The 15307-nt window shown below is 59.5% G+C and overlaps 1 protein-coding gene across 6 annotated transcripts in view; it reads right to left on the bottom strand.

Annotated features, from left to right (window-relative positions):
* Positions 1-15307, bottom strand: part of ZFR2 (zinc finger RNA binding protein 2) — a 45917-nt gene that overhangs the window by 969 nt on the left and 29641 nt on the right. Inside the window, exons 10-19 of one of the 6 annotated variants that reach the window (XR_014241756.1) lie at positions 14982-15121; positions 14692-14827; positions 14020-14210; positions 10903-11128; positions 7673-7811; positions 6092-6189; positions 5610-5705; positions 4081-4192; positions 3237-3334; positions 97-273 (exon numbers count right to left, since the gene is read on the bottom strand). Coding sequence is in view for 5 of the 6 variants with exons in the window: in XM_082381655.1 (XP_082237781.1) it covers positions 2287-2499; positions 3237-3334; positions 4081-4192; positions 5610-5705; positions 6092-6189; positions 7673-7811; positions 10903-11128; positions 14020-14210; positions 14692-14827; positions 14982-15121 (1449 nt within the window). In the remaining variant the exon portion in view is untranslated. Of the gene's footprint in view, positions 1-96; positions 274-1208; positions 2500-3236; positions 3335-4080; positions 4193-4738; positions 5046-5609; positions 5706-6091; positions 6190-7672; positions 7812-10902; positions 11129-14019; positions 14211-14691; positions 14828-14981; positions 15122-15307 lie in introns of those variants that run through there. The other 5 variants (XM_082381655.1, XM_082381656.1, XM_082381657.1 and 2 more) reach the window with 5 other exon arrangements.

The following is a 15307-nucleotide window of genomic DNA, read 5'->3' as shown; positions in this document are numbered from 1 at the left end:
AGTGGAGTTACTGAGGCAGAGGGTGGCAGTTGGGTTCTTTGGGGGTGGCTTTGTCGGGATTTGGGGTTTTATCTTGAGTGTAATCCTGAGTTTTACCCTGAGGCCCCAGCTGCTGGAGGGTTGAAGCTGCAGAGTGCCAGAAGCTGTGAATGGAGAGCAACGGGAGTGGGACCAACAGGACTTCCAGATGGCTCGGCCCCGAGCACAAAGGAACCCAGAAGGACTCCTCGGTGGCGGTGGTGGTCAGCCTGGGCAGCTGGGTGAATAGCAGAGCTGTCGACAGAGATGCAGAGGGAGAGGGTGTGTGCGGGTGAAGCTCCCCGGCGTGAGGTGGAGAATGTCCCCCGTGCCCGGTCTGCGGCTGTAGCCGAAGGGCTGCTCTGCCCTCACTCGTGTTGTTGGGGTGCTGCTCTCTCAGGAAGGGCCCAGAAGCAGAGGAGAGCGGCCTGCCCTTCCGGGGAGGTCGGAGTGGTCAGGCACCAGCTGGCTGCTTCCTGTTTCCGGTAGATAATGTGCCTGGTAGAACCAGGCTAAGCTTTGCCTGCACGGCGGGCCGACACTCCCTTGGCCCAGCTCTGAGAAGGGGGTCCTGGCCATCTCCCTGCCCTGGTCTGTGCTCATGGGCATGTGCCACTTCCGCCACGGGCCACTGCAACCTCACCCGCCTCCTCCCCTCTCTGCCCTCCAACCTGCCCTCTCCCTGTCTGGACCCCTGCCGCCCCCTGAGGTTTGCAATGAGGATTTGGGGAAACTGCGGGGGAACTCTTGGTAGGGGGCCTGCAGGCGGAGAGCCACCCCTCCCAACTCAGCTTGGCTGCCCCCTCCTCCAGGAAGCCTTCCGGGTCCCTGACCCTCCCGCTGATGGTCCCGCTGTGTATCTCCTGGACCAGGCCAGGGTGGGTTCCTTGAGTGGCTGTGGGATGTGTGTGAGATGAGTGCTTCTTGGGCTGGATCCCCGGGATTGGGGGTGGGGTCTGCAGAGCCTGGCTCCTCTGCATTCCCAGGGGACCTCAGTGTGGAGATGGCCTGAGAGGCCCACACCTGGGCAGCACCAGCCCCTTGGACCTCCTCCCCATCCACACTCCCAGCCTCAGAGCCTCGGGGAGAAGTTCTGGCTGGTCAGGGCCCCTGCCTGGGGCCCTGAGAGGCTGCGGGAGCCCAGCAGGGTCACTGCTCCCCGAGGAAGGACTGCGCAGTCCACACCAAGAGACAGGCATATCTCATTTATTCCCCACCCCCCAAACTTCCAGGTAGTTCTATGAAGACATTAGATGTGAAGCCACACACAGGCTGTCCCTTAAACACAGAAATGAGCTGGAAACAATCAAGTGACCAGAAAAGATCGTGTCAGCCCGAAGATGGACTTATCTCCTTCAGCCCACGGGGCAGCCAGGCAAGAGAGGTTGTGGCAAAGAGGGAAGTTTGGACGGATCGGGGCGGGAGCTGGGCAAGGGTGCCCTCATGTCCACCAGTGCCAGGAGGCGCCTGATTCTGTGCCCTGCACCAGGCAGAGCCCCCAGACTCCGCTTTCAAGGGGCGGGCCCTGGACCCACATTGGCTGCACCTATGCGAGGAGGACGGGAGAAAGACAAGGCAAACCCAGCCCCGAATGAGGCGTACAGAGCTGCTCCTCGTAGTGCAGAAGGCACGGAGTGGCACGGGGTGCAGTGCCGTGGGGGTCACAGATGTTCCAGGGGTCAGGGGCGTGCCCAGCCTGCATCCTCACCACCCTTCGGCTCTGTGGCCCTCCCATGGCGGGCTGGGGGACGAGCCCAGTTCAGGCCCTGCAGACCTCTGGCCGCGGGGCCGTCTCCAGGCTGGGGAGCTGGAGGGGGCAGCGTGTTTGGAGCAGACTGAGCTTGGGGACTGAGGACCCCGGCCTGGGCACACTCTCAGGCTTGGCCACCACCCCAGATCCTCCCGACCTGCCTTCCGGGGCCAGGCTTCCTGATGTGGGACCCCCAGTGGGCTTGCCCGTGAGATTTCAAATCCACGCACGGCTGGCGTCCTCATGAAGCCATTTAAAAACCCACACCCTTAGTAGGCCACAGGGTGAGTTTAAAGCTAGCAAGAAATGCCAGGGTTTAAAATAGTGCTGCACCTTCTTGCCCGGGTGAGGGCAGGCCTTGGGGCGCTGTGCCCCAACCACCGCAGCTCAAATCGCCAGATGAAGAGATTTTGCTCATGATTTAAGCACAAGTGTCTTTAAAGAAATCTACGGAACATCACTGCAAAGGAAAACAGGACTGCCCAGCCTCAGGGGTGAAGCAGCCATTCGGTGGGGCGTCAGGTCCCGTTGGGGAGGCGAGGCCGCTCACACGGGCCCCTCTCCGCCCCACCAGCCCGCTTCCTCTGGCCGGCGCCCTCCTCGGCCTCGGCCTCGCTCACCTCCCGTGGCCTCTTCCGGAAGCGCGCCCCAGGCCTGCTTTTGGGGGGCGGCAGAGGGTCGATGCCCAGGATCTTGTGGATCTGCCGGAACGCCAACATGCGCAGGGCGTGCTGGGGGCAGGCGACCCGTCAGGACCCTCCCGCCCGCGGCCTGCCGGCCCGCCTCTCATGGCCCCGTGCGGACTCGGGGGCTTGCTGGGCGTCCTCAACACCCTTCTAGCAACTGCAGAGCTCACGTCACCCTTGGGCGTGAAGAACTGTACTGGGAGTTGCTTGTGCCAGCTGGCGGTGAGTACTGTGCCAGGAAGGCCCTCGGAATTTCAGCTCTTTCTCTCCTCACTACAGGGACCTTAGACCCTGCCTCTCCGGGTTCGGCTCTGATCAAGAGCAATTTGACTCTTTCCACTGAAGGCCATTCATAAATGTCAGGCCCAGTGCAATTTCTGTACTGCTGGGAGACTTGCTTATAAATAAAAATTTGCAAACAAAAGGGAAGCCACAGACAGGGTCTCTGCTTTGGGCCTGAAGCTGTTTAGGCCCAGCTGGAGGCCTTGGCTGGGTGTTTGCAGACCACAGGGCAGGGTTGGGGAGGACAGTACCGGCCAAGGAGGCCCCAAGTCTGCGCCTCATCACGGGAGTAGCTTTGGTTCTGGGCCAGGCTGGCCCTGCCCCCGGAAGCAGTCCTGTCACCCACAAGCCACCTGTCTCTGTAAGGGAGGGGGTGGGAAGGGGAGTCCCAGACCATTTCCTGGGATGCAGCGCAGATGTGAATGGGGGCTGGGAACTGGGCTGCCCGCAGCCAGGTCGAGCTGGCCCGAGTCGGGGAGCCCCGTGGGCTGGCCTCCTACCTGGGCACTGGCCGTGATGTCCTCCCGCTCCTGGAGGGTCATGGACCCGAGGGCGTCCATCTGGTCTCTCTCACAGGGATCCTGGAGCCCCGGCCCATCTTTGAGAGGGGAGGTGGGAGTGGCAGAGAAGGAGAGTGCACCCTATGAAGGCTGCCACTGCGGCTCTGCAGTGCTGGGGGGTCTGCACCTGGCCCCCTCGTGCCCACGGGCCACACCGGGCCTCTCCCCTGCCAGTTCTCCCTCCAGCCCCACACGCGTTCAGCAGACCTCCTCACCACCTGCGTGTGTGTGTGCACACGTGGGCGAGCATGTAGTTACAGAAAAGGCTCACACCACGGGTCAGTGTATCATCCTCTTCTTCCACTTAAAACGCTATCGCCCCGTGTCACTGAAATGACTGGAAAACACCGTTTTGCATCTAACATGTCACGCGGGCCGCATGCGTGCTCTCCTCCTTGTGCTACTGTGAAGGACATCGTGGTGAACATCTTTGTACACAGCCCATCGTGGAATCCCTGTTGTTTCCTTCGGAAATGTCCCCCGGGCTGTCCCTGGCTCCCCAGAGAGGGTGGGTGTGCCATCAGAGGAGCGTGAGAGAAGGCACGGACCCCCCCCTCCAGCCTCCACCCCGCCTCTCCTTCCGGCTGGTCCACACCTCCGCACGGCTCCCTTGAGTGGTGACATGTGTGTGCACGTCTGTGTCCGCTGTCCTGCCTGTGCTGGATGTGGTTCTCGAGTGTTCCTAAGAGGCTCCTCTGTGCTCCCCCGTCTCCCCGCCCCCGCCATGGCCCTTGGTCTCTGCCACGTGCTCCAGGGTCTGGGCTCCCAGCCGACGGGGACTGACCTGTCAGGAGTGTCCCCGAGGCCACGCACTCCAGGACTTGTCTCACGGCGTCCCCGGGGCTCAGGGGCCCCTTCGTGCTGCTGAGAGCCTTCTCCACCAGCAGCTCCATGGCCTGGGTCGGGTGGGGACAGAGAAGGAGACCCGGGCCTTTGAGGACGGCGCAGCTGTGCAGCCTCGGCCAGGTCTCCAGGGGCCCGGGGACGTGAGGCTCCCCTCCCAGCTCTTCCCGTCACGCCCACCCACCCCTGAACTTCTACAAGGAGGGGGTCACCGGGGCCTTGCCACCCTGGCGTGGCCATGGGCGTGTTTCTTCCCTTTCTCGCCTAGTTTCGACATCAGCAAAATCCCATAGACGGTAACATGGCAAACCAGTGTCATGAGGGTTAAAAGAAACTCATTCTCCATGACCCGAGGTTCAGACAGTGAGGGCCATGAGGGTCACAAGGACTTGGGGACTCACGCAGGCGTGTCCCCACCTCCAAGGAGCCACCCGCCCGGGTTCCAGGGCAGGGCCGGAGCTGTGACCATCATGGGGGTTGCGTCTATACTTACAGGGAAACGGGCTCCGGGGAATGCGGGGCCCTCCCAGCGTCTGAGTGAACCCCTCTCGTCACTCAGCACGGGGCCACCGCTGTGCCATCCACCAGGGGTGGTGCCGAGAGTGGGTGTCTCCCCGGTCCACGGGCAGGAAGCCAAGGTCCGGGTGGGCACCAGAGCCCTCATGAGCAAGGCCAAGGGTAGCCTGGGCTCAGGTGGGAAGGGTCCAAGAACCCGCCTGTGGGCGTGGGAGCCGACAAACTGGCAGCAGAAGGCTGCACGTAAGATGCACGCGTCCCCCCAAGTTCAGGGCACTCGGCCGCCTTCCCAAGGATAATGTCGAAGGTGAAAGGCTTAAAAACCTACACATCTGCGCTCGCTGGGGGATCAGTGGGTGTGTGACGGGAGAGGGACACTCAGAGACAGACCTGCCGAGGGGCACACAGACGAGATCAGATCCTGAAAGACGGGGCAGGGGGGCCCACGGAGGGCAGGAGCTGGGGGTCTCACAACACGGCAGCTCGGGGATTTGGGGGACGGGGGCCTTCCCGTCCTCTTCCCCCAGAAGGGCTCGGGGCCTGCTGACCAGGGGTGTCAGGGCTGCAGGGGACCTCCCCTTCAGAGGAGGTGGGTCTGCACCAGGCTGCCTGCCCTCACAGGGCCTCTGCACTGACACCTGCAGGTCTAGGCAAACACCCCACCTCTTGCTGGGGCGCCCTTGTGTTTGCATGCTTCCTGATTCTGCCCGCAAGGTTGTAGGTTTCAGATAATGCAGTCAAATGAGACTGTGTCTGTAGCAAGCCTCACCCTGGGGCCAAGGGACCCCGATATGCCCCACCGCGATCCACCTCTCCTGGCACTCAGACGGACACCAGCCCTTTGTTGGAAAGCTGAGCGCTGAACCAGGAAATGAGGCTCGGCCTCCCAGGGCTGTGGTCTGTCAGGGGTTGGGGGCTTCCTAAAGCAGGGCCAGCCCCCTGGCACTGCCTTACCCAGTCTGGCAGGGCCCCCCAGGTGGGCACGCGCTGGCAGAGGTCCCGAAGGACCCTGATGACGATCACACAGGGCTGCAGGCCGCTGGCTCTCGCCTTCGGGGAAAGAAGCACATGGTTAGCTCCAGGGAGCTGTAAGCACGTGGCCAATGGGGGGACGTGCACCAGGCCGAGGGAACAAGGGCTGATCCAGGGGCAGCGAGCCCAGCCGGGGGTCCTGTCCTGGCAGTGAGGGACTCCGGGAGGCATGGGCCAGCTGGCCTCACGGCTGGCGACCGGAAGCAGACTCCACTCCCAAACGGCCCCCCACCCCCGAGTGGTGGTCACTCCTTTCAAGTTCCCGACCCAATCAGCCAGGATGTAACCTCCATCAGGTTAGCGCTGGGCGTGGACACATGGGTCGAGCAGCCGGCCAAGGAGCCGCCCCACCCACGTCTGCCCCTCATTTGTACTGGGAGCCCGCTCTGGGCCCGACCCCTGACCTGGAACCACTTGGCATGACGGAGGGCAGCCAGCGACTGGAGGCACTTCTCTGAGCTCAGGACATCTCCCGGGTCAGGCGGAGGCACCTCTGTTCCTTCTAGAAGAGAAGGGCACATGGGCCACGCGCCCCTCTCCCTGCTCCCGCTGCCTGGGCCACGTGGCCGGGCCCTCAGGTCCCTAGGCTTCTTTGCATTTATCCAGAAGACACATGGTTCCGCTCACTGGCCCGTTCTCTGGGATGCTGCAAGGACCACAGACATCCTCTCCACGAAGATCCCATCTCCTCCGGGTTCTGCGCTCTCACGAGGAAAGAGCTCCACGCTTGCCACCCGGTGCCATCAGCGCTGACTCCCTTGGTTAGCAAATCACGGTTCAGATGGAAAACTATGAATGAAGCTGGATTTCCAGAAACTTCCGCATGCATAATTAAGAGGGAGACAGCGGGTCAGGTTCGAGCACACGCCATCACAGGTGAACAGGGCTCTGTGTCTGGGGGAAATTCCGGCCTGTTTTTGATTCCTTCTTCTTCTTGCTTCAGGAAAATTCTTCTCCCCTTATTCTGCGAGGTCCTGGTGTTTTAGGTCACAGGAGGGAGCAGAGGTTTCTCTTTCGCCCATAAACCCCCCAACCCCCAGGCCTGGGTCTGCTCCTCTGGGGCTGAGAGCAAGCAACAGAGGAAGCTGAAAGCTCCCCTCCCCGCAGCAGTCAGCAGGGCGGGGACATCGCAGCTCTTGGGGGCCCGGGGCTCCCTCGGAGGGGTTTCCGGTTCTCTAGCCCCCTCCAGTCCACCTCTTTCCGAGGCCTCGGACCTTGAACCCTTTCCGACATTCCCAATCCCCGCCTCGGAGCAAGCCCGAGCAGGGCCTCCACCTGGAACTGAAGGGCATCACTTTTTCTTCCCACTGTATTTATTTTCAGATGACACTCTTTATGACAACTGGTAACGGCTTTCCACTTACGGTTCAAAGGCTCTCCTCTTTAAAAATTTAAGAGTCAAAAAGGAATTGATTCAGAGGAAAGCATCAGTGGTTCGTGGCCCTCAGATCTGACAATAATGAAGGGGGTCCAAGAAAGACTGGAGTTTGGGAAACAGTCTCCGGGGCTGTTCCAGGAGGTTCCGCGGCTGGATGAGACTCGGGTGCATCCCCATCGGCTTGGCCTGCACCCTCCCTGTTGGCTGCCCTCTGGCCTCGCCCCGCACCCCCACCCACTGGCTCAGGCAATGCGCATCTGTCTCAGGTCCCTGGGCCCCTGCCTTGCTGGGGGACGCAGCACAGCTGGTCTCCTCTGGGCGGGGAGCAGGTGCCCGCACGGCCAGGAGGGATGGGAGGAAGTGCTCCCCATGCACGTGCCCCACAGCTGGGTACTGAGCCACTTGACACTCCGCCCCAGCTCTCTACCCTCCCTTCCTCTGCAGCCCCAAGGCCCAGCTCTTATCTCACCGGGACATCCGGGCTGACGGAAGTGCCGGAAACTGGCCGTGGCAACCCCCCCCACCTCCCGCCCAGAGCAGAGGCGGATGCTGCCCTAGGCCACCGGGTGTGTGGAGAGGAGGGCTAGACGGAAGGGCCCTGCCGCACCTCGGTCTGCAGAGGGGTCCTCCCGCATCAGGGGCGAGGTGATGGACACAGTGACCTGTATCCTGGGCTCCTCGCAGGAGGAGATGATGATGTTGGCTTCAGGGTCGGAGGAGACCTCGTACTTGTCCTCTGTCACCATCTACGAGGTGCAAATACAACACAAGGCCTCATTACTCCAGCTGACAGGCAGGATGTGGTCGTGTACCAGGCCCCATGCCGGGTGTTCTGGAACCTCCTAGGGACACAGACACAGCCCCAGCCTCCGGAAGTGCACACGTAGAAATGCATATAGACAGCAGACCCAGCATCAAGGTGCCTTCATATGTAAAAACACCCAAAGCTCAAGAACAGCAAGATCAGCAACCCAACAGCAAAACCGGCAAGTGGGGACTTCCCTGGTGGTCCAGTGGTAAAGAATCTGCCTACCAGTGCAGGGGACTCGGGTTCAATCCCTGGTCGGGGAACTAAGATCTCACATGCCGCGTGCCACAACTACTGAGCTTGCGCGCCTCAACTGGAGAGTGCACGTGCCCTGGAGCCTGCCTGCCACAACTAGTGAAGAGAAAACCCGCATGCCACAACTAGAGAGAAGCCCGCGTGCCGCAACAAAGATCCCACATGCCTCAATGAAGATACCGTGTGCTGCAACTAAGACGCAATGCAGCCAAAAAAAATAAATAATACAAATAAATAAATAAATAAATAATAAATCTTAAAAAAAAAACTGGCAAGTGATAGATAGTTTGCAGAAAGAGAAACCAAAGTGACCCTTTCTACACAATGACAAAAAAAGACTCCCATGGCAAGAGAGAATCACGTTAAAACTAGAATGGGGTGCCATCGTCAGCTATAGGAAGGACAAAACTCAAAGAGTCTGAGGAGGCGCTGGGCTGGCAAATCCATGCGTCTCTAAAGTGCTGGTGGAGGCTGACCTAGCCACACTCAGCAGAAGCCTCCAGGCTCATGCCTCTGACCCAGCGACTCTGCCTCGGGACGCGCTCCCACGTGTGTGGAGCAGTGTGTGTACAAGGTTCTTCATCTGCTGCAGCCTCACTGGTAACACAGAACACTGGACACAACCTAAACGTCCAACTACATGGAAGGACCCAGCTAGTTATGGACAAGTGGCAACAGGATACTCTTCGGCCACAAAAAAGAATGAAGCTCCCTACATATGAATATGGAATGTGACCCAAGAGATGCTACTCAGTGAAAAACGCAAAATCCTTCAGTTGGTCCAGCAGGCTACTGTTTGGGTAATGAGGGCAGAACGATGGTTTCTCAGGACACTGGACAGGGGCTGCCTCCAGGCAAGATCTGAGGCCCCTCGGCTCCGTGACCCACCCCACGCCTGCCCAGGGTTCAGCCCTGCCCCAGCACACGCGTCCTTAGGACCCCGCCTGCCCCGGCTGCATCACTGGGGGATACCCTGAGGGTCAGCCCCCCTGCAAGCAGAGCCTCCAGACAAGCCCTGCCCTCTCGGCAGATCTCCCTCCCCTCCATTTACACCCTCTCCGGCTTGTCACTCTCAGGGGCACAGGGAGAAGGGACCCCTTGCACACAGTCATCAGAACTCCAACTGCCGTCCCCGATTACCAGCCTCCCGGGGAGACTGCAAAACGAAGGCAGGCTTGGTGCAGTGACCCGGTGCCTGCATAAAAAAGCTTTACTGTGTCCCTCATCTTGCTTTGGGGTCCCCTGAGACACTCGGCCAGGTAACAGCTAGGAGGGTCTGTCTACATGGCTGGGAGCGGGGGGCACTGCCAGCTCTCCCGTGGCCTTCGCCATCTTCCCCATGGCCTCACCCATCTTCATGGGGCTTAGGGATTTGTCTTAGCCACTGGGCTACAAGGTTCCAGAGGACAGGGCTTGCATCTGAGCCATCTTTGCAACCCCTACGGTATTGAGCAGAAAACTGTCATGTCATGGGTGTTCAGGAAACGAGTGATTAAATTGGTGAAGTCGGAGCATGTCACTCCCCTGCTTAAAACCCTCCAGTCTCCCCATTTCCCTGAGGAGGCAATCTTACCTCCCCACATGGCCTTCAGGCCCAGCTCGATCTAGGCCCTTGTGCATTCGGGCATGCATTTCCCTGGGCCTCCTGCCTCTTGGCCTCTGCAGGTGCAGGTCCTTCTATGTGGAATACTGCCCACCCCCACATCTTTCAAGGCCTCTCCTCATCTCTCAGCTCTCACCTCACCTGTTCCATCTTCTGTCAGGACACACACCTCCCACGGTCCTGTCTGAAGTGGCCCCCGCTCTCCCCAGGTGCTCGCTACTTGACATCAGGTTTTAATTTCTCTACAGAAGATAAACTGGAAGTTAGCTTGCTCTGTGTTTGTTTATTGTGTCTCCTGACCAGACTGGGAGCCCCAGAGGCGAGCCTGGGTCTACCCGGCCCCCAGTGCTTACTACACGAGTCGGAGGAACGATGCTGAATTGTCTCGGGAAGGGCAGCAGACACATCAGGAAGAAGAAACCGCCCTGGGAATTGAGTATTTTAATGAAAGATGATCAATTTAAATCATGACATGATTTCACTCTTCTCCCGGTTACCATCTTGCTTGAGAAAAGCTCTATGACAGGGATTTCCCTGGTGGCGTAGTGGTTAAGAATCTGCCTGCCAGTGCAGGGGACACAGGTTCAAGCCCCTGTCCGGGAAGATCCCACATGCCGCGGAGCAACTAAGCCCGTGCGCCACAACTACTGAGCCTGCGCTCTAGAGCCCGTGAGCCACAACTACTGAGCCTGCGTGCCACAACTACTGAAGCCCATGCGCCTAGAGCCTGTGCTCCGCAACAAGAGAAGTCACTGCAATGAGAAGCCCACACACCACAACGAAGAGTAGCCCCCGCTCACCGCAACTAGAGAAAGCCCATGCACAGCAACGAAGACCCAACTCAGCCAAAAATAAATAAATAAATAAATAGATTTATTAAAAAAAAAAAAAAAAGCTCTATGACAACAACAGGAGCTGCTCCGGAGGAGAAAGTCCGGCCGACCCCCAGCCCTGCACCTCTCTAGTCTCATGAGCCTGAGTGTTTGCCCTGTGGATTTCGTCCCATCTGTGCTCCGTGCCGACTGGCTGGGCTCTGCTGTGGATGTGACGGAAGTAACCGTCCTCAGTGGCCGGACGTTTAGACTGTTTCCAAGCTCTACCCTGAACCCCCTTTGTAAAGGAACCCTCAAGTTCCACCACTCTCTCCTCGCGCCTGTTTATAAAAACAAACCGGTTTGTGTCCAGGCCGCATAGAAGCCACGTGATGCGCGGCCGGGCGCCTCACCGGGAGCTGGAGGGGCAGCTGCTCCGTGACTCTGCGCAGCAGGGCGCGGGTGGGCTTCTGGGAGCAGAGCAGGATCAGCTGCACGGCCCTGTCTCCCCGCAGCAGGAGGCCCTTCGCCAGGAGGCCGACCCGCATCACGCCTTTCAGGATCCGAGCAGAGGGGCCTGGGCGGCTGCCGAGACAAACCCACAAACGCGTGGGCAGAGGGTGGGGAGGAAGGGTCCCCGCTCTTGCACGCGGGGTCGCTTCCTCATCTGTAAAACGGGGGCACGGCCCTTGCCAGGGGGCACCTGATCAAAAAGGCACGAGGAGACAGATCTGGGAGAAGCGCTTGGAACCGCCGCTAGGAAGCTGTGCTGCTCAGCAGGGCTGGCGGCCGTCACCGTTTCCCAATAAACTGCATTCTGGAAGAGGCCACCCGCGGCCACCCCCAGCGGCGCCCTGGTCCTCAGCCAGCAGGGCCCCCTCGTCGGTCCCTGGCTTCGTGCTGCTGAGCCGCCTCTGCGGCCACTTCGCCCCCAGCTGGACTCCCCCGAGGTCGCCGGCCAGGTGCTCCTTGCCTCCCCCCGAGTCGCGTCCCCACCTGCACCGCACCGGCCTGGTCACTTTCCGCAGGTGACTGCCACCACCGCGTCCGCCCGGCAGCCACCCTCCCAGTGCCGCCCCTCTGCAGGCTGGGGACACCCGAGCTTCTTCCCGGGGCCCGAGGCCCCCAGCCTGACCCCTGGGCCGCCTCGCCACCGTCCTCTCCTTCCACTCCCCCCCCACGAGGCTCATCCCACCCAGACCGCTGCCTGGGGTGCCCTCACATGGCGGCCCTCCCCACGGCTGTCACAACACAAATGTCCGCCCCTTGGCTCTCGAAGCTGCCGCCTGCTCCCACCACTCCCTGATCCCCACTTTGTTGTTTTCTTTGTGACACTTCTCAGGATACGAGATAACCTAATTCTGTAATGCATTTGTGTATTTCTCTGTGGTCTGTCTCGGGACCACAAGTGCTGGAGCCCGGGATGGTCCGAGGGGACCTGGCCGCACCTGGGATGTCTACAGGACCAGGACCATATCCTTCAGGGGAAGACAAAGCAGAGAGGCGGGGAACCTGCAGATAAAGAGACTGACAGGTTGTCCATCAATTTGGACCCTGATTCAACAACAACTGCAAAACAAAAAAAAACCCTAAACAAAAAGACCACGTTATGCTATCCCAAAAGACAACTGGAAATTTCAGCACTGACTGGATATTTGATGGGGTTGAAGAATTATTGTTCATTTTTTTCAACTATGATAATGGTGTTCTGGTTTTGTTAAATAAAAAGAGTCTTGTTTAGAGACACGTACTCCACCCTCGGGCTGATGCCTGATATCGTGTCTGATAGGGTTTCCTTTAACCGCAGTGGTCTGTCGAGGAGGGGGATGGGTAGAGAGCAAGTGAGTCATCCCTGGTTTAGGGATGGTCACTTAGGCCTCTTCACCTTTTGCGTGTGTTAGAGAATTTCCATAATAAAATAGAAAAAAAAACAAAACCCAAACACTAACACACTCTTTGTGATAGTTAAGTAAATAATGGAACATCCACGACTTCCCTGGCGGTCCAGTGGTTAAGACTTTGTGCTTCCACTGCAGGGGGCGCCGGTTCAATCTCTGGTCGGGGAACTAATACCCCACATGCCACAGGGCTACTGAGCCCACGCACCACAACTAGAGAGTCCTCGCACCACAACTAATGAGCCTGCACACCACGACTAGAGAGAAGCCCGCGCACGGCAATGAAGAGCCCACACGCCGCAACGAAAGATCCCACATGCCGCAACCAAGACCCCGTATACCTCAACTAAGACCCGACGCAGCCATAAATAAATAAATAAATAAATAAAATATTTTCAAACAAAAAAAACAAAACACGAGCACGGGGAGAAAACGGGAGCAAAACTGCAAAGCACTAAGTGAGGGGCCTTTTCCTTCAGAAGACATCGGGGTGGAGGTTAAGGGAGGGCCCCCCTTTCTGCCCGAGGGGCCGCGCCTGCTTCCCCTTCCAGGCGGTGAGGAAGGCCCACTGTCCCGGGGAGGCAGCTGCGTTCACGCTGAGGGGCGAGTGCATTTTGTTATGACACCTGGTGACCCACGAGTGGCTCTCACGTTCTTGTCGGGGAGCAAACACTGTGGCAGGAAGAAGCTACTGATTGGAATCAGCCAGACACAGAAGGACAGATGCTGCATGATTTCACTGGTGTGAAATGTCCAGAACAGGCCAAGCCGTGGAGACAGGGAGTGGAAAGGTGGGTGCCAGGGGCGGGGGCAGCGAGCGGCCTGGGGAATTTCACGGGACGGATTTCTGTTTTGGATCATGAAAAAGTTCTGGAAATGGACAGCGGTGATGGTTGCACAACGTTGTGAATGTACTTAGTGCTGCCGTATTGTACACGTAAAAATGGTCACGATGGCAAATTTCGTGTTATGAGTATTTTACCACCAAAAAAAAAAAGAAAACCTTAAAAAAGTAAATGATGGCGTTCCCTGGCGGTCCAGTGGTTAGGACTCCATGCTCTCACTGCTGAGGGCCCGGGTTCAATCCCTGGTCGGGGGACTAAGATCCCACAAGCTGTGTGGTGCGCCCAGAAAAAAAAAGTAAATGGAAAAGAAGCCATCCAGAGAGAAGGGACTTGGAAAAGCTAACCCCCTCTCATGATTCACTACAAGGCATCGGGACTTTCCATCTTGCGACACTCCCGGCAGCGGGAAAGATGATTCATGCGGACGCTCAGCGGCACCTCCTGCTCCAGGAGAATCACACTTATCTCCGCGTTACGGGTGAGGAAACAGGGGCTAATCCTCTGTGAACTACATTTCTACACGCACCTTCGACAGGAAAAGTAACTTCTGGTGTTAGAACAACGGTTCTCACCGGTTGGGACTACCACTCCCTTTGAACCTCGGGGCTCCGGCTCTGAGCCTCTCTTGGGGAGTTTTCTGGAAAGCCCTGGGCGTCCAAGGGCTCGAAGCCATCCAGCAATGGAGCCGCCTCTGTCACCCCGGGCCCCCGGACAGGAGGGCAATGCCCATTACCTGCACTCCCCGCCCTCTGGCTCTGGGCGCGCGGAATCCTCCTCGGCCATTGTGTCGGACACCAGCTTGAGGGCACGCTCCGAGTGGGAGACGGCCTTCTGGACGGCCAGGAGCTCCTCCTCTGTGGGGTAGATGGCGGCGTGCTTGCACATGACATGCCGGTCGTCGCTGGACTCCGGCCGCCTCATGGGCTTCGGGGAAAGGCACACGTGTCACGTCACAGGCAGGCTGAGAGGCCCCGGTGACCCGGGGGACGCGGGGGGCCTGGAGTCAGGCTGGCTTTGACAGGCAAGCGGTGGCCGGAGAGCCAGGCAGAGGAATGACAGGGTCCACAGGGGAGGTGGACCAGTGAGGACCGAGGGCCCCGATGGCTGTGGGGAGCTTGGGCCGACTGGGTGTCCAGTGGGCTCCCTGGGCAACGTTCTTGAATTTCCGAGCCAGAGGCCCCGAGGCAGCTGGTGACCCCCTCCGTCAGCAGGGTGCAATCCACAGTTCCCATCCGACCCAGCCCGGCCCCCTTGGACAGACAGACACCCAAAGGCTCCTGAGGGATGTGACCACTGGGGCCTCAGGAAGCTTCAAGGGATCGCTGTGGCTGGAGGTGAGGCCCTCAGCCCCCTCCAGTTCCCAGCCCCTGAGGCATTCGGACATCAGGACGAGACCACCACCCACCAGAGGCTTGGCTGTGGACAGCCCCGGCCTGCTCCCGAGGGGAGGTGGATGCTGGTCGGCCGGCGAGCGTCCCGAGCGCGCCTCCTGCGCCTGTGGCTCCTCTTCCAGCCGCCTCTTGCACAAGCCGTAGCGCCTGCTGGGGTGGCAGGGACGAGGAGCCGTAAGCAGCGGCGGGACCCTGGGCCGGTCACGCGGGAGACCGTGGGGAGCCCCAGAAGCGGCTCCTCGTGCCGCCTGGTCCGGCCCGGGCTGAGCGCGGCTGGCGGGCGGAGGGCCCTGAGGCCCCGCACCTCATCTCGTCGTGCCGGCGCCGCAGCTCCCCCAGACGCTGCTTGCTCAGCTGCCGCTGCTTCCTCAGCCTCTCCTCCAGGAGCTTCCGAACCCTCGTGCTGGGCTTGTCCGCAATCGGAAGATCGGGGTTCACTTTTTTCTGGGAAGATCGGGGACCTTCGGTCAGACGAGAATGCTGGGGGTGCCACCTCCTGACAGGTTTATTTTTTATTTTTTAACTTTTTTTATTGTTTGGCCACGCCCCACGGCATGCGGGATCTTAGTTCCCCGACCAGGGATCGAACCCGCGCCCCCTGCAGTGGAAGCACGGAGTCTTACCCGCTGG

Source organism: Balaenoptera borealis (assembly GCF_965194805.1).
Source record: "Balaenoptera borealis genome assembly, chromosome: 2".
Classification (NCBI taxonomy): domain Eukaryota; kingdom Metazoa; phylum Chordata; class Mammalia; order Artiodactyla; family Balaenopteridae; genus Balaenoptera; species Balaenoptera borealis.
Note: the sequence above shows the minus strand (reverse complement) of the source record. Positions and strands in the feature narration are given on the sequence as shown.